The sequence below is a fragment of the Lepidochelys olivacea genome, assembly GCF_965140295.1.
Source record: "Lepidochelys olivacea isolate rLepOli2 genome assembly, chromosome: 9".
Taxonomy (NCBI): Eukaryota; Metazoa; Chordata; order Testudines; family Cheloniidae; genus Lepidochelys; species Lepidochelys olivacea.
In genome coordinates this window covers 42,910,154-42,936,802 of record NC_140419.1, presented here as the reverse complement: position 1 = coordinate 42,936,802, position 26,649 = coordinate 42,910,154, and the positions used below count along the sequence as shown (strand labels likewise).

General features: G+C 41.1%; 1 protein-coding gene across 1 annotated transcript in view; it reads right to left on the bottom strand.

The window, feature by feature from the left end:
• LOC311526847 (pinopsin-like) overlaps nucleotides 1-24,183 on the bottom strand; it is a gene marked incomplete at its 5' end in the record, with an annotated part of 154,065 nt that extends 129,882 nt beyond the window's left edge. The window contains 2 exons of the mRNA XM_084640320.1: nucleotides 10,560-10,888; nucleotides 23,823-24,183. Coding sequence (XP_084496446.1) covers nucleotides 10,560-10,888; nucleotides 23,823-24,183 — 690 coding nt within the window. The remainder of the gene's footprint in view (nucleotides 1-10,559; nucleotides 10,889-23,822) is intronic.
• Nucleotides 24,184-26,649: the final 2,466 nt, after the last annotated feature.

Here is a 26,649-nt window from a genome sequence, read left to right as displayed (position 1 = left end):
TCTGGGTCTGAGGCCCAGCAGAAAGACCTGCTTTTCACCTATGTATTTGCTCGTTCCTGATTCTAGCCCTCCTCTTCCAAGCTGCTCTGACTAGTGAATAAAGCTGCATTCGAGCTGAACTCCCCAATCTGTTGATCCCCTCCTTTTTCCCATCACACATTTCCCATACCAACCTGGTGCTTTCACTCCTGACACCCAACCCATATAAAAGCCTTTCCCCCTTCACCTCATCTAAGTTGCTTGTGAACTTAGGACGTAAGTGTAATGTTTATTAATTCTTTAATGATTTTATAATAAATATGCCAACAATAACCAAAGCCAGAGGGCCCCCAGCTTCACCCAGGTCTAAGATCAGTGTGTGTCAGCATAAACCCTGGCAGAGATCTATTGGCAGACAGTCTGCTGGCAGACGAAGTTTCAGCACAAAGAGCCTGCAGATTCTGTTGTTCTGGGCTGGCGGAACAAATAGAGAAATGAGTGGGTACCAAACAGTGGGGACTGTCTGGAAAGGGGGCATGGTCAGGGCAGCCACTTAAGGGGAGTCAGTGCTTCCCCTCACCTGCTTCCAGTGGTGGTGTGCCTGTGACAGGAATCAAAGATACCCATTGTAAGGACTGCAGCCGTAGCAACACTACCTGCTTTCCACCGGGGTAAATCTCTCCACCTGGTGCAGGAGGCTTGGCTGGCATAACTTCCTGCACCAACTTTTCCAAATTTGGCCTCGAATGCATATTCACAGGTTTATTACCTCTATTGTCCTGTAATGCTCTTTGTGCCATGGATCTGAGCTACACTGTTTTGTATCCCACCCATACTGAGGAGTGGCCATGAATATTCCTTAAATGCTGGATCCAAATACCATGAGACACTATGGAGTGAAGGAACTGGACAAGAGAATGGGGCAGGTGTTGGTACTATAGAAGGAAGTGGCAGAGCTGGGCTATAGGATGGAGAAGGTGGGGGTGGTCTTCAGAAGCAGGGACGATAAGGCAAAAGTACCCGGGATATACATAAAATGACTTTCTGCAAGTGTTAACCTTATTTTATGTGTTTATATTTGGGCATTTATATTTGTCTTCTCAGTGTTGGATTTGCATGAATATGAGTAACAGCAAATGGCAAATTGGTAAACTCCATAGATGGAGAAGAAACAAATTTCAGATTTCATACCTCTTCCCTCTGTGCAAAGAATGACAATTAAAAACATACCTACAAACTGATCTGTGAGTTTTGAAATGAATTTTCCCACCCTCTCATTCTTAAAGTTTCTGTGTTACACTGCCACTGTATAATGATTCCCACTTTCAGTAAGGTCCTAGTGAGTCTAGTTGAATGTCTGAAGAACTGGCATCTGGGTGATGATATAAACATTTTTGGTCCATTTTTGAGAATTTTGCACAAAAAATAAACCTTTCAGTGCTGTTGCAAAAACATCTCTTCTGTAGAAGTTGCTTCTACTCCCAAATTATAGGCTTGTTGGTATTTACTGTCACTGAGATTACGGTAAGCTGTGGTAACAAACAAGTTATTTAATTTAAGCAGTTTATAACTCCAAATAAATCCATGATGAACCCCCATTATAAAATCCAACATCTACATCATCAATAAAATATATCTCACTCTCTTGTCCCTGGATTCCACCGGTGCTACCCTTCCTTCATCCCTTAAAAAATAATCTTAGAGTATGTGTCACATTTGGATAATGTCCTTTTAGTTGCCTCATTGCCTGAAAGCAATCTTAACAACACAGTTGGTCTCAGATAAGGGACACAATACTGAGATGCCTGAGGGAAGTGGCTTTGTGCTTTCAATATGTTTAATTTATTGTTCTAATGCAGACTTGTATCACTTTGCGAGAGATCAGCAGTTAGTAACAAACTGTTAATAGTGCATGTGACATGCTCTGAGGTGGCTAGGAAGCTATTGCAAATACAGTCTGCTAGAGAATTCTCTTTGTAGGGTCCTCTGGGATCATTTTCTGTTCCTCTTTTCTGTTCCTTTTTCTGTTCTCCTTTTCACACTCCAGTCACAGACCCTGTACAGCAATAAGTTTCCCTCTAGCTAAGAATATTGCCTCCTCTGGAAACTCTCAGTGCTGCTAGAAACATAGGCTAAATGGGTCAGTCATGAGCGAGAAAGCGCTTCCTAGGGGCTTATTACCGAATTGCCACAACATTTACAGCTTCTGCGGACTGACGTGTCAGGGAAGAAGACCGTTCTCCATCTGACTTCCCCAGCCACACCCCACAGAGCCTACATACTTCATAAAGTCTCTAATTTTGTATGTTGTACACAGAGTGAGGGCTTTCCTTTCAATGCACGTGGCAGTGGGATACATGTATTGCTGTATCTCATTTCTGAAGAAGATTCACAAGCTTTCACGCTAGTTCACAACTGGCAACATTCAACTCAACAACAATTAACGTTCTAGCAACCATATAGGATAGCATGTGCTCAGGAGATAATGTACAAATGCCACTAATGTGCTAGCTTCACTGTATTGCTATTTGTGTGCTTTATCCGGGTTTTTCCTCTGAAGTAATTCAGATTTTTGTCACTGACAAAAAATACTCAGTATTGGGCCTCCTTTGCTCAGGATCTGGGTTATATAGTAATAATTAATTGATTAATAGGTTGCAGATCTTTTTTAAATACCAAAGTCAATGGAGCAATGCTGATTTACACCAACTGTGGATCTAGCCCCTTGTGTACAACCAGTGACTAATGCAGACATCGGGTAGAGTGAGGTGTCTAGCCCTCTGGGCCATAAATGGAGGTGGGATAAACGATCTGGCCTCTCATTATTTCTATTGCAGTAGTAGTTGGGGTGGACCAGGAACCCCATTGTGTGAGCCACTGTACAAACACAGACCAATGAGTGTTGAAAATCATTTTGCCCCACCTCCATTAACTGTTAAAAAAAAAAAAAAAAGGCTGCATCTCAGATCACCATTTCCTGTACTGAGAAACTCCACAATTTTCACATTGAAGTTGAACTCAGGTGGCTTTAACAGTTAATTTCCCATTGAGATGAGTGGTGGTGGTGAAGGCTTCATAAGTTGCTGCCAGGATATGCGTGCTGTGAATACTTGATAATATCTAAATAAACCACTTGCAATAACTAATTCAGGAAATTAATGGAGCTATGCCACCTTACACCAGCTGAGCATCTGGCCTTGGGTGTTTAAACTAGCAGCCAAACACTTTCAATCCTGGTTGAGCAGGGAGCTTGTGGAGTGTGTGAGAGAGGGGCTGTTTCTGACACCTTTTGTTAGCGAGTTGTGTTCTGAGAACATACAGAGCTCTTCTGTATCTGGCCAAATGCCTACCAATAGTAGGGCACACAGAAATGAATCTGCGGGTGTGAGACTGGCTTAAGGAGTTCTCAGCACTGGATGACAATCAAAATGGTGCCTCTCCATGAAAGTAACTGGTCTCCTCCTCCAAACTAACTGCACACTTATGGAGGGAAAACAAAACTGCAGTGCCCATTACTAGCATCTGCCAGTGCACTTCAGGCTCTGAATGTATGGCTGTGGGACTTCAGTAAAGAACACGGCAGAGTGTGCTGGGCAGTGAAATGTCTTAGGTTTGTTTTGTGAATGTTTGAACTGCTTGAAGGTTAATCAAAGGACAGCTACCACTCGCACAAGAGTATCAATGATTTAATTTCCTGTTTTTTGGGGAGGGCAGTGGAGTATGAAATGAAAAACCTATCAATGTACTTTGAAAAGGTGGGTTGTGGCTGGGGGGAAACTGTTTAATTAAAATAGTAATGGCCAGCCTGTATGTCAGGAACCAACAAGCTAGCCAGGATTGCGATAAGGGATCTGCTCCATAAACTGTGTGTGCAGCTGCTCACCTGTGACATTTTTGGTCTGTTAGATCTTTTGCTTTTCTTTCCCAACCCAACTTCTCTCTTTTATCCAATAGTTATGGTTGGCTCCCACAGCAAGTATCTTCCAGGATCCAGCACCCAAAGAGTAGGATATTGATTGATTTTTAACCAGGGTTGTCAATTAATCACAGTTAACTCACGCGATTAACTAAAAAAAATTTATTAAAAAATTAATTACGATTAATCACAGTGTTAAACAATAGAATAATAATTGAAATGTATTAAATATTTTTGGATGTTTTTCTACATTTTCAAATATATTGATTTCTATTACAATACAAGATACAAAGTGTACAGTGCTCACTTTATATTAGTTTTTATTACAAATATTTGCACTGTAAAAATGATAAACAAAAGAAAATATTTTTCAGTTCACCTCATACAAGTACTGTAGTGCAATCTCTATTGTGAAAGTGTAACTTACAAATGTAGATTTGTTTTTTTACATAACTGCACTCAAAACCAAAACAGTGTAAAACTTTAGAGCCTACAAGTCCACTCAATCCCATTTCTTGTTCAGCCAATTGCTAAGACAAACAAATTTGTTTACATTTGTGGGGATAATGCTGCCTGCTTCTCATTTACAATGTCACCTGAAAGTGAGAACAGGTGTTCGCATGGCACTTTTGTAGCCGGCATTGCAAGGTATTTGTGTGCCAGATATGCTAAACAGTCATATGCCCCTTCATGCTTTGGCCACCATTCCAGAGGACATGCTTCCATGCTTATGATGTTCATTAAAAAAATAGTGCATTAATTAAATTTGTGACTGAACTCCTCAGGGGGAGAATTGTATGTCTCCTGCTCTATTTTACCCACATTCTGCCATATATGTAATGTTACAGCAGTCTCAGATGATGACCCAGCACATGTTTTAAGACTCAGAAGTCTTAAAAGAGAAACACTCAGATACAGAAGCTACAGAACCCAAACCACCAAAAAAGAAAATCACCCTTCTGCTGGTGGCATCTGACTCAGATGATGAAAATGAGCATGCATTGGTCCACTCTGCTTTGGATCGTTATCGAGCAGAATCTGTCATCAGCATGGATGCATGTCCTCTAGAATGGTGGTTGAAGCATGAAGGGACATATGAATCTTTAGCGCATCTGGCACGTAAATATCTTGCTACACCTGTTACAACAGTGCCATGCGAACACCTGTTCTCACTTTCAGGTGATGTTGTAAACAAGAAGCAGGCAGAATTATCTCCTGTAAACGTAACCAAACTTGTTTGTCTGAGCGATTGGCTGAAGTAGGATGAGTGGACTTGTAAGCTCTAAAGTTTTACATTATTTTATTTTTGAATGCACTTATTTTTTTGTACATAATTCTACGTTTGTAATTTCAACTTTCATGATAAAGAGATTGCACTACAGTACTTGGATAAGGTAAATTGAAATATATTATTTCTTTTGTTTTTTACAGTGCAAATATTTGTAATCAACAATAAATATAAATTGAGCACTGTGCACTTTGTATTATTGTAATTGAAATCAATATATTTGAAAATGTAGAAAAATCCAAAAATATTAAAATAAATGGTATTCTATTATATAACAGTGCGATTAATTGTGATTAATTTTTAATTGCATTATTAATTCCAATTGATGATTTTCATTGCACGATTAATCACGGTTAAATTTTTTAATCTCTTGACAGCCCTAATTTTAACTTTACAGTAGAACTTCAGAGTTACAAACACCTCAGAATGGAGGTTGTTTATAACTGAAATATTCGTAACTCTGAACAAAATGTTATGGCTGTTCTTTCAAACGTTTACAACTGAATATTGACTTAATACAACTTTGAAACTTTACAATGAAGAAGAAAAATGCTGCTTTCCCTTTATTTTTTAAATAGTTTACATGTAACACAGTTCTGTACTGTATTTGCTTTTTCTTTTTTTGTCTCTGCTGCTGCCTGATTGCATATTTTCATTTCCAAATGAGGTGTATGGCTGACTCGTCAGTTTGTGACGCTGATGTTCATAACTCTGAGGTTCTACTGTACCTCTTCATCACAAGCAACCTTTTCTCCCTTCAAATCTTTGTCTTCACATATCACTAAGTATTTTTCTCAAAGGAAGGAGCACAGCGCCTTTTACCCTCTCGCAACCCCAGGGATAGCATCTTGTCTCGCTCTGTGTCAGACAAAGGCTGTTTCAGGGTTCTCTGGGTAACATCCATCCACCTTTTTAATCATCACTCAAATTAGCCAGTACATGAAAACACGGCAGCAGCATATGGCACTGCCTGTACTAACCGTCCTCTCCATCCTACTCCTCACTGCACCAAAGATTTAAACCACAAATTAAATGAGATAATCTATCTGTACATACCATATTAACTACCTCGGTGAGGGGAGGCTTGTCCAAAATATAACTGACAGGTGAAGTGAAACTGTTTCAAGTTAATAGAGAACTTTAAAGTTAAAGATTTTTTAGGGGTTAAGCCATAGTAGTTGGGGAAAAAATAATACTCACAAAATGAGCATTCTTCGCTCTCTTCTACCCCTGCTCCTCAAAACACCAACGCCTTCCCTCCTGCCCCACATACAGGCAAACCCACAGATATATTTCCATCAGCAAGATATACTTGAGAGCTTATAGAAAGGATGTAGGGTCATTCCTTCTCCACTTTGCATTGCAGTAGATCTTTTCTTAACAAGCCACTGATCCAGTTCCAGTGCAGTGAAAACCGCGTGATCTGCCTTTCTCCACTAAGCAACCCCTTATCTTAAACCATCACTTTACTTTAAAGTATTCCCAATGTGTCTTGTACTATTTTGTTTGACCTTTCGCTAAAGATTCCACCTGCTCGGCAAATGTTTTCGCTGCCCCCTTAGGGAGGTTACTTGAGAGCAACCCCGTTTCCTGTTACTTTTAAAAATACAGTAGTCTTACTGCAGTTTTTATCATTCTTATTACAGTAACGTTTTGTTTATTTAAAGACAACAGGAATCAGGATCCTGTTTGCAATTAATTAAAGCAGAGGTTTCTCATTTCTGTGGTTTAAAACTGACTTGCTAACATCTCAAGTTGATTTGAAGTTGGATCCTGTTGTACAATTCAAACCTTTTTGGATACTAAGCACTTTTCCAGAAATCACATCTAAACACCTGAAAGCTAAACTAGCACGAAGTATGAAAGGTGCCCTGGTCATACAGAATAAAAGGCCAATAAAATAACCAAGTAAGATTCTTAAATAACTTTAGTTAAACAACGTGGAAATGCCAAATTTTGCCAACAACTGAAATAAAAAACAAGTTTGCTTTTTATAGCCACAGTAATGTACAACATAGCAACTGTATATACACAGGTATGTACACAGATTTTTCCAGTACTTTGCTGAGTGCAGTCCTTCAGACTGACCTATATAATTTTATAAAGAAGGGAAAAATACAAAGGGCAAGAACAATCCAGTTAATGGGATTTTCACAGGTTCACAGGGTGTTATTTTAATGCCTCTAAGCTACTTAGATTTTATATATATATTGCAACAAAAGGTAGAAGATTCCTTAGTGAAGGTGTCAAAGAAACTTTAGTTATGGAATTGGTCAGGAAAAAGTATCATTGTGAATACATTTACCTAGCTGGCAGTACTTCATATAAGCATCAAGGCTCTACACAATGATTTAGCTGGACAGGCCTGAACTAAAACCCTGAAAAAGTTCCAAGCTCAAAGGTTTTTTGGGGGGGCAATTCAGTTCTGGATCTGAATTTTGAGTTCATGCCCACCTGTAATTTGAATCCTCAGGATTCTAGTTAATCTGTGTGTCATTATGGAGGCTGGATATTTTCCTAGACTGTCAGTGTAGGGATGAAGGAGGGTTTACAACAGCCAGAAGGAAGATACCTCCGTACTCACCTGAACCCCTTGAGCTTCTAGCATGTATTTGGGTACCTCTGGTAACATTCACTGGGGGCATTGCCATGTTATGGAGCTTAGAAAGGGCTGAGGAGGTTGATGGAGTCCTTACATGGCGAAAGGGAAGTGGGGGAGCAGGAGTCCTGCTGTGGGAAGAGGAAGGTAGCATGCAAGAATACATTAACTAGAGCTGTTGCATAGCTTTTTGTTGGAAAATGCCAATTTGCTGAAACAACAATTTTTTGCAGGAAAGGGACACTTTTTGTCAGGAAAGTTTCTTGGGTCTACAATAGAACTGAGAGAGAGAGAGAGAGAGAGAGAGAGAGAGGCCCTAGCAAGTGGGGCACTTAACAGGGATGTGGTAGATCTCAGCTCAAGACTGTGCTCTACCTGGTTGGGAGAAGGGACTTGAAGCTGGGTCTCCTGCGTCCCAGGTGAGTGCCCTGACCACTGACCTACAGTCAATTGTGTGTCTCTGACCGCATGAATATTTAATTACAAGTGGAACATCCCCAGCAGGAGCCCATGACCCACCACAGAATAGCCAATATCCTTATGGCTAGGGCACTCTGCAGAGATTGGATGGGGCACAGAGAATGAAGGCTACACTGTAAGAGACAGAAAGAGCACAAAGGCAGCAGCTGGACAGATGTCCTAATCTGTCCCTCCCCCGAGGTTTGTTCACCCCAAGAATTCTCCATCCTCCTCAGGCTGCCCAGTCCAATTCACTCCCCTCCTCTAGATCTCCCAACTCCTCCCCTTGTACCCCAGTTGGCCTGGATGTCCCAACCTCTCTGCCTACCTGCTTTTAGGGGTTGTATATGGGGGGGTTACTAAGGAGAGGATAAGCTTCTGCCTCCTCCCACACCTGCTCCCACTTCATGGGATGAAGGAGATAGACCCTGAAGGGAAAATAGTGATTTATTCTTATAATCAAGAGATGGCATGCACTGAACTGCACTTGGCTGCTTAGGGAATTGACTGATCTCCTGAAATTTTAGTCTGTAAAATACTTGGCAATGGATCTGCCTTAAATCAGGAAAATAAGTAACTCATGTACTCTGAAATATAATTATTACCTCTGGGAAATGTGTGCTTTTAATGTTCCACAGGGTGTATGTTCTTTTCTAGCAATGTAAACAGCGAAGCTACTGCTGCCTCGACAACACCCTGGCCTTCCACCATTTTCTTATGTTTTTGTATATGCCACGTAAAATTCATCTCATTTTAATCTCCCCTTTTCTACCAATAGGGAATTTTCTTTTCTTTGAGCCTGAGTCTGGGCATAACACAAATCTCTCAGGAGATTTCTTTTGTTCCTAACCTCTCATATTATGTAGGCTTTTCTGGTTTATCAACCAAACCTCTGTTGAGGTGAGTTATTGCCCTATTTGTCCACTATCTCCACAATGTCCATCAAAAGAACACTGCTCTGAAAACAGCATCAAGTCCAGGTCATCTGCTACATTTATAGACAGGAGAAAAAGAAAAAGAACCAGGTTAATAATTTACTAAGAGGACTGTGCACTGAGAATGGTAAAGAGAGGAATATATCATACCACCTTTCCAAGACAGCGTAAAGAAAAGGAATTGCTGACAAGAAGCTGGATTTATTCCCTGGTTTAAAATCTAATTTCTATCCTCATGGCTTCCACTAATCCACCTAAAAGAAGAAAGATTAGTTTGAAAAAGTGAAAGGTCTTTTAATAAGTAAGTCTGTGTTATTCTTTTTAAATCACTTTCTCATTTTTCAGACTAACTTGATGGTGTATTTGATAGGGAACAATGAATGGAGCAGGAAATGTTTTCAATCTGTTTGGCCCGAGGAGCAAAGACACCACATAATGTGTGCTCTCACATAGTTATTATCAGTCAAAAAGAGCAGATTTAGAGAGACTGATGTTCTTTAGAAGATCAATAAACACCCAACATTCACTGATGATTCTAAGCTAGTCTCCAGAGATACAATGGAGGAGGTGCAACTCAGTGAATTGTAGGTTGACTTGAGGACTCACCTTCTAAGAAAGACAAAATTGTGTGAAAGGCAATGGTGGTGGCTATGCACAGAGGTTAGAGGGAGATGAGGAAGAGGGAATGTTTAGCAAGGTCCCATTTTTGGACAGGACTAGTATTCAAAGAATACTACTAAGCAGCAGTCTTCCATGCATATCCAAGTGCAAAATTTATCCCTTGGTGGAGATTGGGTAAATTGTGATGCATCAGCATCCACAGTGTCCATATTTTCTGTGTATTCAAAATATGTATACATATTACTTATTTACTATTGTAAATATATATGTAAACACAAACTTTAAATTGAAAAACCCGATAGCTCCACAGTGCATTTACTGGATGCGTTCAGCCCAGACACAATTACAGAAGAAAAACATTAAGCATCAGCACAGAGCACATTTTGTTGAAAAACATCTGACTCTACCTCTGATCTCAGTGTGTTGTACATACCATTTCTATTTGTAAAATGTAGTTGCTTCTGAGGGAGCTAATTCTGCTGCCTCCCTGCTCTTCCTCAGCTGCAAAGAAACTACTTCCACGGTACTAGTCAAGCGGTGACATTTAACCATGTGCTTAGGCCCTGATGCAGCAAAGCACTTACGTCACTGTCAAAAAGAAATCAAGTTAAAATGGACTTGGTGTCCAGTTCAGTGTCCTTCATAAGTTTGTGATGCCTACTGCTGTAATACCTACCAATGAACATTAGCTATGAATTTTAGACAATGTATGTTGGCTTCTGCTCATGTTTACATTAAAAGGATATTTAAAAATGTACTTACCTGCTTTATAGCACATAGCAGCTTCCCATAAGAGTAAACAATAATGAAAAAAGGAATTACAAGGCAAAAGATGAAGAGACATATGATGTACGATATATTGTTAGCATCCCTTGAATGCCAGTTTATTGAACATGTTGTCCCTGGTCCTTCCGGTCCATAACTACTCCATCCAAAAAGGGGTGGTAAGGTCCAAAATAAAGAGTACATCCATGACAAGAAGATTCCCATCCATATTTTCCTATAGTTTGTGGCATCTGCTTCTGTAGTTCCCATCATTGTACAATAGCGTTCATAAGAGAGCACAGCCAAAGATATAAGTGAAACTGTACCTGTAATAAAATATATGTATTTTTATTACCAAAAACATCTGAATGAACATTTAATTTTTGCTGGTATATATTGTTACAAAAGGTATTAAATCAGAAATCATGGACTAAATTAAAGATGAGGTTGAACCCCAATGTTTTCTGGATCAACATTCTCCAAGAACTGGGAGTATTCTGATTTAATCTGGCCAATTGTAATTAGGAGCCAGCAGTGGAGTTTGGATCCAGATCCACATAGTCTGAGATGTTCAAACAAGTACCTGACTAATATAAACATATACTTTTTTTTTTTTTAGTGAGCAGGGATTCTAAAATTTTCAGTCTGTGTAAGAATCAAGGCTATAAAACTTCTACGTTTCAATTTTTGTACAGTCACTAGGATTTAAATCCTGGTCCCGTGTAAGACAATAAGAACTCAGAAGCCATTATGATGGGTGACATAAAAATGTAGACAGACAGATTTTGTCATTAACTGCAGTGGAAGCAAGATCAGATCCCTAAGGTCTGAAATTTCAGCTCTTGGCCATGATTTGTGCCTGCACATAATAAAGCCCGCACTTTCAAGTGTAGTTTTTTACCTACAGAGTAAATCCTAAAATATTACTCAAGACACATCATGATGTATATGCAGGTACTAGGATTTGCACTTATGGACCTCAAAGGGGCAAAACCAATTGTGTTCACATCATTGCAGGCTGTCTACATAAAAGTTTATAGTCCCAAGGTATTAATAAGATCAGTCTCTTCAAAAAACCCAGAAGCATATAATGATCCCCAAAAGTGTATGAACAAAGCCTTGAAGAGAGACAGTTTTTAATCCTTGAATTGTCTGCCTTTGTTTTTGATGGCATTTCAGAGGTAACAGAAGTGAAAAAAGGATGCATCCTACATCTCTCCTTCATGGGTGAAGTTCTGAACTAGTTAATAAATCACTCTTAAGAGTGGGGAAGCCTCTAAAATGTCATAGCACTGACAGCTGAAGAACAGACAGATTGGTCATGTTAGTGAGTTTAATGTTTCAATATATACACACCCCATGAAGCTGTCTCTCTCCTTTGGAAAGAGAGCTTAGTGGTTATGGAGAGTGTCAGATGGATGGCACTTGAAAATTAAGTCCTGTATTTATCTGGCATTGTTGGAGACAAGGACATTTGCTCAAAGTGAGCAAAAGAAAATAGATTAATGATGGGGTATTGTCTGGGCACCCACATTTGAAATGCTAACCCCACTCCCCTACTATGTGTCTGATCTTCAGGACATTTGCATAGCAGCCAATGGGGGTCGGAGCATGGAAAATTCCCAACAGAAGAAGAGAAACAGAAAAGGTGGCAGAGATTGCTTTTAAATGTGATGTTCTTCAGCCAAGAGCAGCTGTTCCCTCACCAGAGGAATCCCCACTGGAGGAGTAGAGCCAGAGGGGCTCCCTCCAAGGACATTGACCAAATTAAAAATATTCTCAGGAGTGCTGAGGGCTCTGAGGGGGAATTGCACTGGGGAGTTGGTCATTCTGCATAGATGACTCTACTGTGCAGTCTAAACATCAAAGAGTGTGTGTTTAAGAAGTTCCTGTAAAAAAGCCTGTTTTTCTTGCTTTAAAATGGTATGTGGTCCCTGACGGGTTCAACTCTAAATCAGAGTGATCACAGTGGGTCTCTGAAAGAGTGTAAATCAGAGGCTTGGGAGGTCTCAGCACTGGATTTGGGGCTTAAGACAGTTAAACTGTGGGGGTCCCTCTTCCCGCAAAGGGTTCCAGATCAAGAGGTCTGACCTCGGGAAAGTGCCTTAGGAGCCTCACAGACAGAAGCAGTGACTGGACTCTGCCCAGATGCAGATGGCTAGCGATCTGCCACTAGGGGGACTTTGCCAGGTCTGTGACCCATTCTGTTAGGGCCTGATCTAAAACCCATTGAGGTGAAGAGATCTTTTTCTATTGACTTCAATGGACTTTGGATAAGGCCTTTAAAAACAATGTTTAAGATCCCAAATCATTAACATTTTTCCCTTTATCTCTTAGATTCTATTTTACGGGAAAGGCCCATATAAGTACCTCCACCTTTTTCTACTTTGCAATGCCTTTTGATTTCAGTGGGTACTCTGCATGTAGAATAGCTGCACAATCAGAGCCTAGACTGTCAACAAAAGACAACGTGAAATAGATGGGTGATTGAAGCTAATGCACTTTAAAGCTCTGCTCTGATTGAAATAAGCACTAGGACATTTTTATATATCTATGCCTTGATATCAGATTAAGCAAGCAGATGGAGCAGATGTGGCTTTGATTTAAATATATCTTTTAGTGGAAATAAAACGAACGGCATGACTGTGATCACACAAACAGCAATAGAAAATTATCCTCTCATTTTGTAAAATACCAGTCTGAAAATTTTGTCTTCTAGCCTCTGCTTTGTATAAAAGATCAACTGGTTTTTATTCAGCTGTTTTATGCCATGCTTCAGTTTACACTTTTGTAGGCATTTTTAAGCAGCCATGAAGCACAGAGGCTAACTCTGTTGATCCATAAACCTCCTAAAGAGATGCATAACATGCGTCATACTGAGTCTCTCACTCTCAGCTTGAAAGTGTCTAACATCAGCTCCACCAACTTCTGAGATGAAAAAGGAAAACACAGAAATGTGTGTGTTTGGAAATTCTCTCCAGGCCTGAGGCTCCCCTGCCTTACACCTTCTATAGTCATTTACACCTGGGAAAAGTAAGCATCAGATACTACCACCTACTTAACAGAGCAGAGAATTTTGTGTTGGTAGCGTTCCCCCATTCCCCCCACTTTGCACGAGATGTCAAGCAGTGATGATTTAAGTCCACTATCTACAATACCTCAGATATGTACGAGCACAGTACTACCTGCATACTCAGTCTCTTTGTAGCTGGGATATCATTCCCCAGATAACTTCTCAAGAAGTCCATACTTTCTGGGACTGTCTGCAGAGAACCAGCTAATCAATGTTAAAACCCTCCCTGCCTCCAATAGGTGGAATCCTCGTGCTTTATTGTAAAAAATATAGCATTCTAGATTTGTTTCTCCCAATGCTGAATTAACACTATTACAAGCTGTGGTATCTGGGGTCATTATTGCCGAACATGCTAGCTGAGTACTCTCTTACTCCATAGAAGCACAGCTGTCACTTAGCCTGCACATGGATAAAAATATTCCAGTGTTCAAAGATGTCCAGATGTTTGGAAAGTAACTGCAACATGGTTGATGCATAGGTCCAAAACTACAATAAGTAGTAATACTCAGCACAGTTCCCCCTGTGGTGGGGGTAATCTTTGCAGCTTCTCAGTCCAAATTTACCTTAAAGCTCTTGGTCAACACAGAGTTTATAAATACATATATAACTTCAATATCCCCAACATGGATAAAGGAGATCTTACAAAAACATGATGTGACCCTTAAATAACAAGAAAATAAACATGGACTTCGAAGAAAAAAGATACAAGCAGATAAAATATATTCCAGTATATATATGGATTTCCCAAAGCCTTGGTATACTCCTGGCAGCTGTAACACATATTCTGCCCAGGACGTTGCTGAAAGGCCTGAGTGGACAGAAGCTGGGTTCCTCAAGTGTTGTAGTATTTACAGAGTTGCCAACCAGAATCAAGCCCCTCCCCTCCAAAAATCACAGAATTTCCTTAAAAATTATGAGGGTTTTATTTTTTTAATAATAATACATTTTAGGTTTTTTATTTGCTTTCTGGTTTCTGAGTCTTTAGGGAGCACTCGAACCATGTTTTCAAGCTTTTCTACAGAACCATTACATGATACATGATAATTTCGGTATTATTTTATGTGAAGTAATCATCAGGATTCCAGGAGCTGGTCCTTTAAGAAAAACACCAAATATCGCAAGAATTGTGATAAAGCCATGAGAAAGCGAGATTCATAGGAAGATCCACTGCTCACAGATGGAGTCTGCTCATGAGAGAGGAGAGTGAACATTAACAATTCCTGGTCGAGTGACTGTTTGAATCTCAGATTTCAGAGACACGATAAATATTCTAGCAATGACCCTACAAACAAAAAAAGGTGGACTCTATGGAACGCAACATCCTTATTTCCCAATTTTGGGACCTAGTGTCACATCTAGCAATGAAAATTGAAGCTAATAATGCAATATTTTACCATTTGAAACATTAAGACATCTTTGTTTTCCTCTCTAATTTGAATTTTATCTTTACTAGGTATAATAATCTCTCTTCTGAGATGTAGGTAATACAGAGGTCTTACTTGGTAAGTGCAGTGCAGTGTTATATAGATGTAATTGGAATTAGAAAATAACAAATAGGAGGTAAATGGAGCATATGATTGTTGTTTGGTTTTTGCCATGTGTATTGCTCCTGTGAGGAGAAAACAAACTATAATGTTATCATTAAATTGTGCTAAGGTATTTTCATAGTATGCTGGCACAACTGTAATTAAGAGCATAATTTGACTGAACACAGATAACTGGTACTGACATGCATAAAACTGAACCTTTTTCTGTTTTTAAAATCGAACCACATGCATTTGAGATACAGCTCATACCAATATATACTTTTATTAGAGAGAGGGGCTACAACAACTACCCTGAATCCAAACTGCAGATGTGAACTTTTTATCTTTAAAACCGCCACAACCAAAAACTTAGTTCAGAGCATTCCTGACATTGGGGATTCATAGTCTGGATCTGATGATGGGCTGGTTTCAGTGTTATCCCAGCTCATTATTACTGAGCCTCAGTAGTGAGTCCATGGTTAAGGTTGTGTCCAAGCTTCTATTGTAAGTCTTATTTTTTTCTACCCATCTCTAACCTTATGACTGGAAATAGTGAATTGTCTGAAAATGTGTGTGGTTAAAATATTTTCAGAGAAAATTGTTCCAGAGAATTTTGAAACCAGAAGATTTTAAACAAAAATCCTTAGGATATTTAGTTTTTGTTTTGAACTTTACCAGTATCTCATGATTCTTCAGGCACCCTTTTTTTTAAGCACAGAAAGCATTTAAGAATTCCATATTTCACTTGAGTAGATAGGTCTCACCACACTCAAACGCAGAGTAGTTTCCTCAGAGAAGACAATTTAAAATAAGTTACTCATGTATCATCTTTATTATGCACTGGATCTCCACTAGCTGCCTGGTGATAAAAATGTTGGGGGCTTTAATCACCTCTTAACAGGTGCACAGTACCTATTACAACATGATCCAGAATTGGGAGCTTTGGTTGCCGTGGCTAAGAGAGCTTCAGGCAAGAAAACTCTGGGCGGTGGGGGGAGAAAATTGGAATTCCCTCCCCCTATTTTTCAAACCAGCACAGCTCCATTGACTTGACCAGAGCTATGCCAATTTACACTAGCTGAGGATCTGACCCCACAGTTGTTGTTATAAAATGAAACATTTAAGTCTCCAGCAGAGCTTTGGTGATATAGCTTTTTGAGGCCTGACACTATTCATACATCCAAAAATCCATAGCAATTAACTTGGATTATAAAGTTAATAAAGTTCTGACCTTAATAAAAATATCCTAAGCACTAGATCTCATCACGGGCTCTTATGTTGATGCAAATAAAGCAAATCTGAAGTTTCTAGGTCAAGCTGCTTTTGAACTTAAGACCTGACAAAAAAAAGTATTAGAAGAATTTTCAGAGTAAATTACTTCTTTTTTTTTTTATTCTATCTGTATCATAGCAGTAGCATGTCTTATTCACCTTAGACTCTTCCAAAATATTCTCCTGTGGCCAAAATCTTCAAAATTTTAAGCATATCAGTTTTGACAGGGCTGGGTGTACGTGTTTATGACTCCAGCCAGGCATGTGATGGTTTGTAGGCAGGACACAGATGGTTGTACTTTAGGCTGTTCTCTGCTTGTTGACCAGAGAGTTGAGGTAGATCTTCTGATCACATTTTGCCAAAGCTCGGAAAATGTCTTTCAGACATTTACATTCTTGGGCATATCCCTCCTTGCATACTTCTGCCTTTTTTACTAATATATCAAAGTCCTCTTCAAAAAGACAGGATTCCTTGTACAATGGTCTGAAGCCAATTGTTCTAGCAGCAGTATGTGACATAGCATGACGTATACAACTCCAGGCAACATCCATGTTATCCAACGGATATCTGAGTTACATATGGCATCATTGTCCACAGCAATCAGGTTTCACAGTTTTGTGATCAACAATAGACTTTGTCCTTCTCTTTCAGCTTCTGGCTGAGCAGCACTTAAAATGTAACCATCAGCTTCACATGGCTTATATTGACATCAAAGTGGATTTTGATTTGGTTGACAGGTAAGCACTTTGGTTTGCACTGAAAAGAGTTGGCAGTGCAGATGTTCTGCTAAATCTAGTGCATGATCTTTATGCCATTATTGGTGTGGGAGCGTGCATTGGTTCATGGTTTTCACCGTGTTTCTACACAACCTCAGGTGCATGACAGGGATGCACTCTCACCTCGGAGCTATTCTGTTGAGCTATTGACTGGATATTAGGACTTGCTGCATTAAAAACAAGGTTGGTCAAGAGGTGTTCCTCAACCAAGACTACACTGGTGACACTGCTTTGCTTGTGGAGAAGTCAGAGAATTTCAGCCTTGCCCTTTAAGGTCTTCAAGACACCACCCACGCTATGGGGTTGAATGTCTCATGACAGAAGACCAAGGTCCAGAACCTTGGAGCTGGGCCACCAAAACTCTCAGTGCAGGTGAAGTCAAACACTCTGAAAGGTATTGATGAGTTCATCTCTCTAGGCTGCATGCAGAGTTCAAATGATCACTGAAAACCAGACATTCTTGGATGAATAGGTCTTGCTGCCTCTGGCATGAAGTTCATGTCTTGCTTAATGGCACAAAAATTTCTTTGCACTGAAACAAAGATCAGGATCTATCAGACCTGTGTATTACCTGTATTGTTATACAGGGCAGGAACTTGGACCTTCCTACAGGCAGACTTGGAGCCACTAGAGGGATTCCATATGTGTTGTCAGTGCCAAATCCTGAGCATAAAGTGGTTCAACTTTTTGTGCGAAATGCCATACTCTCACAGAGATCCGGCTTTCCTGCAGTTGTGCACTACATTCAAAAGTGGCGTTGCATGTTCTTCAGCCAACTGCGATCAGAGCCCCATTGTCACACACAGTGAGAAACTATGCCTGGTGCAAAGAGTTTACAATCTAAATTGTCTAGACAGACAAAGGAACTATTATCCCAATTGTACAGAGGGGAAACTGAGCCAGAGAGAGACTTAATGACTTGTTGAAGGTTTCACAGGAAATCTGTGGAGAAGCAAGGAATTCAACCAAGATCTCCCTGAGTCACAAGCCAATGTTTTAATCACAAAACCATCCTTCCAGCTGCAGCCTTATCTGTGGTAGCACTCTAGTCTCTCCGTAAAGATGACTGCTAAGCTTTCAGATAATGGGTCAAATCTGCCTTCCCTCACTTGTGCCATGGGTCAGTTCAATTTGTCATGAGAAGAAAGTAAGCAACACCTGGCTCACCCTTTACAACAACCAAGCTGTTGTTGGGGAGGATAGCTTAGACATCTAGGCTTCAGGGGTCAGCTTTCGCTCCCCAAATGGAAATTTTGCCATTAGCTTCAATGAGAATGTGATTAGGCCCCATATTTCAGGTACTGAAACCCACTAGAAGAACAAGTTCATACTCCAGCAGAGACAATTCCTCTTTCATAGGTAAATAAATTTATCTTACTTTATGAGAATCTTTCAGGTAAGACCTTAAAAATTGAAGCCCTGCCTATTCTGTGTGGGTACTAAAAATCCCTTGGGTCTCTTGTAATGTTATAGATTTGCACTAGTTATACTGGGTCAAAATTCCTTCTCCCTAGCACTTTTGTGCAGTATATTGAACACCAGTTGTTTTCTACCCTCCACACCAGTGCTGGCTGTATTTCAGTGATGCTATAAATATCTAGCTTGTAAAGCACTTTGAGATCCTTCTTCACTGCAGAGGCTCAAGAGCCAGCAAATAATTTTGTCTTTTTCTAATTGCCTGCCTGTCTCTACACACACACACACACTTTAGAAAGCAGTCCTGATTGTTTTTGATATTTTCAATCAATAACAATTGAATACCTTAGCTCTGTCAGAATGGGAACATGTTTAGAAAGTAAATTGCCCGTTCTTTAATATTGTCTAGGATTGCTGCTAACATATTGGCTGGAAATTTAAACTGATTCCTGTTTCAACGCATCTTGGCATTTGTGCAGATTGTGCACTGCACCTGCCTCATGCTCCAAGAATATGAAGCAACATCAGTATGCAGCTAATTCCAATGCTCCACATCATTCTTTCCACAGTAAAATGTGAGATCTAGTAGATTCTGGATGAAAGGCAGGGAGGAGGGAGCTATGGCTCTGATGTATTGTGGCCCCTTTCCCCCCACGCCTTTTAGGAACTATTCTGTTGGCACTCTATGGAGCATTGTCTCCATTGGGTTTTAGGGTGCTGACCGGGCTGGAAGGCAGTGGAAGACAGGATCAGATGCCTGTAAGGCATCATATGTGCTGAGCCAATGGATTTCTGTTCAGAAATCCCCTCGGGGTCAATACTGCTTGAAGCAGTACTAACTCTTGGCAGCTGCTTCTGAACAGCCATGTGAGATTTAGTCAAAGGAGGATGATGCCTGAATAAGTCGTGCTAGCAGAGAGGAGCCACAAACTTCCCTGTCTCCCTGGTTCTCAACCTTCCCTTCTATGCTGAGTCCCAGGATTCTCTGGGATTGGAAGCCACATCCCCCTTCCCACTTTGCACCCCATTAGTCCCTCCAACCTCAAGGGATGATATCCTGAAAACTCCATTCTCCTGGAGCTGTTTGCCACCATTGCTCTGCTTTGTGGGAAGGGACAATCTAGTCCAAATGTCAGTCATAGAGACATGTAAAGATCTGTGGGTTAGTTTGCTGACGCCTTTCCTAGAATAGCATAGTGGCACCATTAGATAGTATCACTTTTATCTTTTAAATATAACCTCTTTTTTGCTATTGGGTTGCAAAATTCCCCCCGCTCGGAACATAAAAACCTCACCAAGTATTTTTTTATTTATTTAAATGCTATGAATATTTAACTTGAGCTAGGACTTAATATAGCAGGTTTCTATGTAGCAGGAATTTTTGTGCAGTAATTACAAATCCATGAAAACAAATATTTGTTTGAATGGTACCTTTATTATGTGTTACCAAACATCATTCTAATAACAACATGGTTGGATTGTGCACCCGATTAACAGTTGTCTGCAGATAAATTATTACTGATTGCAAAGGAATTCTCTAATTTGACTCTAGGCATATGCTTACAATGCTGTCATGGGGTGTAATTGCAGCATGTGTAGACATACCTAAGCCAGCTTGCTTGGGTACCAGAGTAGTGAAGCTGCAGTGGTGTGCAAGTAACTAGCCAGGGTCCAAGGTAGGCTTGTATATCCCACTGCTCTGACATCGAAGATAGCTACAGTAAGGCTAGATTAGGTATGTCCACATGATCTGCAATCCCATCCTGAGATTGCAGTGTAGACATACCCGTAGTGATCCAGCACAGAACTCACATCCCAGGGGCAGGCTAAGGTGGCTTGAAGCTTTCTTTCCACCCTCCCAGTCTTGGACTGCCCCAAGCAGCCGTGGCATACCACAGACAGCCCTAAGCGCCCGTCTAAGTTACAGATGCCTCACTGCTTGGAATGACTTTGAGTATATCTACACTGCAGCTGGGAGCAAGCCTCAGAGCCTGGGTAGACAGACATGCGCTAGCTCTGCTTGAGCTAGCGCGCTAAAAATAGCAGTGTGGACGTTGCCGTGCAGGTGGCAGCTCTGGCTAGCCACCTCAGTACAGAGCCAGGGTTAGATGGGCTTGTATGTGGACACCCAGCACAAGTCTGTCTCAGTTTAGGGCAACTGCACCGGCATTCCCCCGCCATGCGGGGCACACCCACTCTTAGGCTGCTGGCTCCCAGGTGTCACCTGTCTTGGGTGGAGACATGTGTGTCTCTCGCTCCTGGCCAGGGTGATTCCAGACTGCACAGTTCCCTGCCTACACTGTGAGTTCCCCAGCAAGACATTCTGTCTTATCAGGCCAGTTTGCCCTTCTTTCTCAGAGGCTATAAAAAATGTAATTGCTCACAGTAAAGTTCCCACACAGCTCTTTCAAAGCAAATATGGTTATTCATAAGGTGAAAGCATTACAGAGAACACAGATTAAAAACAATGAAAGAACCTCCATTCATGCTAATAAGCTTACCAGAGATCACCCCAGTTTTAACCAGGGCTCTTTATACCCTACCATGGGGTTGTTTGTGGTCATATGTTCATAACGACTTTGTCTCCAAAGCTGTGAGTCCCTCCTTGATAGACTTTGGGTCTTTGATCTGGGAATAGGTAATTCATAGACAATGGGCCGCCTCCTCCTCAGGGCAAAGGTTCATAGGGCTGATGTCCTGCGTAACTGGAGAGGTTATATTCACATACCCCTCCCCCAAGAGATTTCCCAGAAAACCCATTAAACTTTAAGCACATTGTTTCAATTAGTCCTTTTGAAGCTCATTACACTTTCCAGGGTTTACATGAGTCAGGTCCCCTCCCTAGGGACATTACATACAATCCCACAATAATATATAAACATTTGCATTTTAATACAATGAACTGAAAGGATACTTAAACTTAATTCAATAAGGATTATCCAGGATATTGCAGGAAATTGCCATATTTATCACACCATCCACCTCCCTTTTGGGGAACCTCTTTCCTGGGGTCTCTCTCTCTCCCCTCATCCCTCTAATTTTTGCAGGTCTGCACCCTTCTCTCTTCCTCTCCTCTCCCTACAATCGCCCTGACTTATCCCTGGTTTGATGAACTGCGATTTCTCTGAGAGTTTCCCTCAGTACTGTGGGAAGAGATGATGTAGCTCTCCTGAATCTCCTTTCCTACTTTGTAGGTCTTACACTTCCATCCCTCCTATTTCTCAGTCCCCTAGCCCCTTCAGATCTCATTGTCTTTAGCTCCCTCCCCACAATCACATGTAGAGTCCTTACTTCCACCTCACAGCACCCACAGCATTTCAGTAAACCCCTTTATGTAGACAGCCCAGCCTTACAACCCCCCAAAGCACTCTTCAGTCCACTCTTCACCAACATCCCCCAGACTCTCCTCACACAGCATTTTGTCACCCTCAAGTACACAGCTCTTTAGTGTCCCCCTAACACAGAGAGCCCCACACTCCTTCCGCCTTTCCTCACACACACACACAACCCATTGTGCTCTCCTCAGGTTTCTGCACACACACTCTTCAGTCTCCACTCAGGTGCCTTCACACTCCTTCCTCTCTCTCTCCCCCTCACACAACCCCTGCTTCCTTCTTGCCTTCTCTCTTTTACACCCTCCTAGTCCTCTCTCTCTCACACACACACACAGAGCTTCTTCCTTCCCCATCCCAGTATTGTTAATCCCAAAAGTTAAAGAAAATTATGTTTCCGGTCCCTAAAAATTATGAGGTTTAAACAATATAATACATTTTAAGTTTATTTGCTTTTTGATCCTCTAACAATCATGTTTTCAAGTTTTCACTACAACCATGAGGGCTATAATGGTTTTTTTTTAAAAAAAGTGAAAGTTGGGGTTTTACTTACTTGCATGACTCCAGGAGCTGGAAATTTAAGGAAAATGCCAAGCATGACAAAATTGTGAGTGGGCAAAACTGCCTCCCCTCTTAAACACATGCAGCACCACAGCCTTTAACTGCTCCACACAAACATAGTGTCACAACCTTTTATCACCCCCCAAGATGTATACAATTGCTATAGCTCTTTATCCTTTCACACACTTTCTCAGTCCCACAACTTTTCACGTCTCCTCCAAAGACACATGCAGTCACACTGTTGTTCTGCCCCATGCAAATGTCCCATAGCCTTTCAGTTCCCTCACCACACATGTAAAGTTCCACAGCTTTTCACCCCCACACATATTGTCCCATAGCTCTTCACCACACATACACACAGTCCCACAGCCTTTCACATATCCTTTACAGAGACATATACAGACCCACAATCCTTCAGCTCCTCCCCCTCCCCCCAGACACAAAGAATATCTCTTCGCTGCATTGAAAAGCTTGGGTCTGTGGGACCTGGTCCTGAAGACTCAGTGTTTCCAAGCAAGGCTTGAGAACTCACACTGCATAGTAACCTGGGTTTACAATTGCTTGACCTGGGTCTCTCAGCTGTGCTACTGTGTCCATACTGCACTCAGATCTATGGCTTGAAGTGTGTTCAAATTACAACATGACAGGGCTTGGACCCGAGTTGCAGCAGGACTCAGCTCCTTAGCAAGGTTCTGGGACCCGGGTGCCGAGTGCTTGCTGACCCAAGTCAGACTGATTTGTGTGTGGATGGAAGCGGGACTTGGGTTCGGACTAAGTCAGAGCCCAGGCTTAGTGTGTGCGGTAGACATATGGAGCCCTTCACTCTTCCCCCCACCCCACCCCCAACACACACATATAGCCCCACAGCCCTTCACCTCCCCCCCCCGCACACACACCTTCCCCACACATCACCCTAATGTGAGCCTGTCATGTCTGGGTGGGGAGGTCTGTGCTGGTGCTCTCTGTCACTTCCTTTTCCACACTGCAGTGAGGGGCATAAAGTCTGACAGGAAAGCTGTGAGCCAGGGCACAGGTAGTGAATGGGCTCGCTGCTACCTGGTGTGTGGAGTTAGATGTGGGCAGCAGCTCAGCACCTCTATTTGAAAGGGGGCAAGGAGTGCAGGGCTTTCTATGCAAACCATGTTCAGTGCTGGGAGCTCTAGCTGGGGAGGCTGTGGGGGGTGAATTGTGTGGTGAGGTACCCTAGCGCCTCCCTGTGTGCACAGGCCTGGGAGAGGCTCTAAACCATGCAGGAGGGGAGGTGGCATGCTGGGCACACACCAGAGCAGGAGGATGCCACTTACCAAAGAGAGTATTGATGAAGCCATACCAGATGCAGCCACCTGGCCCGATGAGCCAGCGTCCCTGAGTGCTGGCAGCAAAGCTGAACGGGGTGCCCATGATGCACACCATCATGTCGCTCACAGAGATGTTCATCAGCAGCAGGTTAATCGGAGACTGTAGCACTTTATTCCTGCAGAAAAGTATCAGGACCAAGAGATTATTGAGGAAGCCCAGGGTCCCGATGATGCCAAGGCAGATGGCAGTGATCAGGTGGCCAGTGGGACTCAAATTCTGCTCTTGTCCATGTCTCTGGTTGCTGCTGTTGCTGCACCAAACACTGTTAACACCACTGCAACTGTGGCTGATGTTAGGCACGGTCATCTCAGTAGGTCTCTTTCCAGATCTGCTCCAGCTGCTTGCCACTGCAACTGTGGCTGATGTTAGGCACGGTCATCTCAGTAGGTCTCTTTCCAGATCTGCTCCAGCTGCTTGGCTAAGCATTGCAATATCAGCAGAGTAAAATCTCTTATGCACATACCAACACACACCCACAACCCACTAAAAAGCCCTCACTCTCTTACATGTGTGTGTATATATATATATAAAAGATATAATAGTTTCTACTTAGGTAAAACTGCAACATCAATGAGTTAAATGTAGCAAGCATTTGTTTCTTTCTTTAATGCTCCACCATGTGGCTGTTAGGAGCTGGCTCTTTCTGTCTTCCTCATTTGTGCCTGGTGTAGAGTATGAAATAAAAAAATGTAACCGCAGCTACCTGATAATAAAATGTAGGTCAGGAAAACTTACACAGAAAGGGGCTGATCCTAACCCAGAAGGCCAACAGACTACTTACCATGCAAAAATGAGGGAGTGAATTAGGTGCCTGTTTTATTCTTCTTCCATTGTGTGTATGTGTATACGTGCCTGCTGTCTTTTATTTTTTTAAATCTTAATGGGGAGGTGACAGTACTCTGGATCGTTACAGTATCAAACCAGTTTTCAAAGAGTTCTATAAATTGCAACTGGGGAATAAAAAAGAAGCTAGAATGATAAGTCCCAGGAAAGTCTTTAGCATTTAAGTGCCAGCTGAAATGTACCACTGTCACAGAGCTATATAATACAAAATGCACATAGCTGTAACATGGACTACTGTAAGGCATTTTTTTCCTTTGGAAAAATGTTTGTAATATGTAAATCAAAGTCCTAAAGAAAACTGATTGATCAGTGACCTAGTCCTTATTAGTAATCAGCAGGAGTTAAAGTATGAACTGTTTGACACAAATACAACAAATGTTTTCACGATGAGTTTTGATCTCTGAAAGTACAGAGAGGAGCTTGCTAATGAGTATCCAGGTTATCATCATATCCAGATCCATCCAAAAGGAGAGTATGTGGCTCATGCTTATTGCTTAGCATGCAGTCCTAAATGATTTATATCAAGTTTGAGGAAATTGTTTTTATTTTAAATAGGAGTGGGTATTCTCCAACCATTAAAAAGGTATGAAAATATGGCAAACTTCATGCAGCTTCCTATCTACAAGCAATTGGTGTTGAAAGGACACTGTCAAAGGTAATTTTTTTATGTTTCTAACATTTAATTTTGTTTTTAATAGAGAGGAAACAATTCTGTTGCTCTTAGGTTTAATTTTTTTACAGCTTTTTTTTTTTCTTTACAAAATGTTAAGTTTTGGACTTAAATTAACTTGAGAACAGACATTAACCTGCCCCCAGTTACATCAATAAGAGTGTGGTTTTAAATAGGTTTAACAATGTACTAGAGCTTTTGTACAATTGCTTTCTAAGTGATACTTCAAAGTATATGAATGCCGCAAAATGTCTAGTTAACTGGATTACCTAGTAACTTGAATTCAAAGGAAAAGTAAGGTAAAAGAAGGACTATTTTACGTCTCACCCGAAAAGAAAAACAACCTCTAAATGTTTTTTCTGCAAACACATGTGCACAGGAGTAGCAAACCCCTTTGGACTGCTCTCAGTTATCACTACAGTGGGAAGAGGTAGGTACTAGAGGTAGACAAAGTTAAGCCATGACAACTATAGAATAATATTTTTCAGTATTATTCCTTTTCTTACCCAAGGGCCCAATCCTTTCAAAGGCTTACACCCATAAATAACTGTACTGATGTGAGTAGTTCATCAGAATTATGCAAATTGACATTTGTTGATCAATTATTATTGGTTTTGCTGTGGTTAATTTTATAGCTGTTGGGAAGTGGTTGTCTGGTTATTTCTGATAATGTGTTACATTCCCAAAGAGAATTATTATCAAACACTTGTATTATTGTAGCACTTAGGAACCCTAGTCATGGACCAGGACCCCAGTGTGCTCGGTACTGTATAAATGCAGAACATAAAGATCATTTGTCAAGGTTCCTTCCCCACTCTGAACTCTAGGTACAGATGTGGGGACCTGCATGAAAGACCCCCTAAGTTTATTCTTACCAGCTTAGGTTAAAAATTTCCTCAAGGTTCAAATTTTGCCTTGTCCTTGAACCCTATGCTGCCACCACCAAGCGTGTTAAACAAAGAACAGAGAAAGAGCCCACTTGGAGACATCTTCCCCCCAAAATATCCCCCCAAGCCCTACACCCCCTTTCCTGGGGAAGGCTTCATAAAAATCCTCACCAATTTGCACAGGTCAACACAGACCCAAACCCTTGGATCGTAAGAACAATGAAAAAGCAATCAGGTTCTTAAAAGAAGAATTTGAATTGAAGAAAAAGTAAAAGAATCACCTCTGTAAAATCAGGATGGTAAATACCTTACAGGGTAATCAGATTCAAAACATAGAGAATCCCTTTAGGCAAAACCTTAAGTTACAAAAAG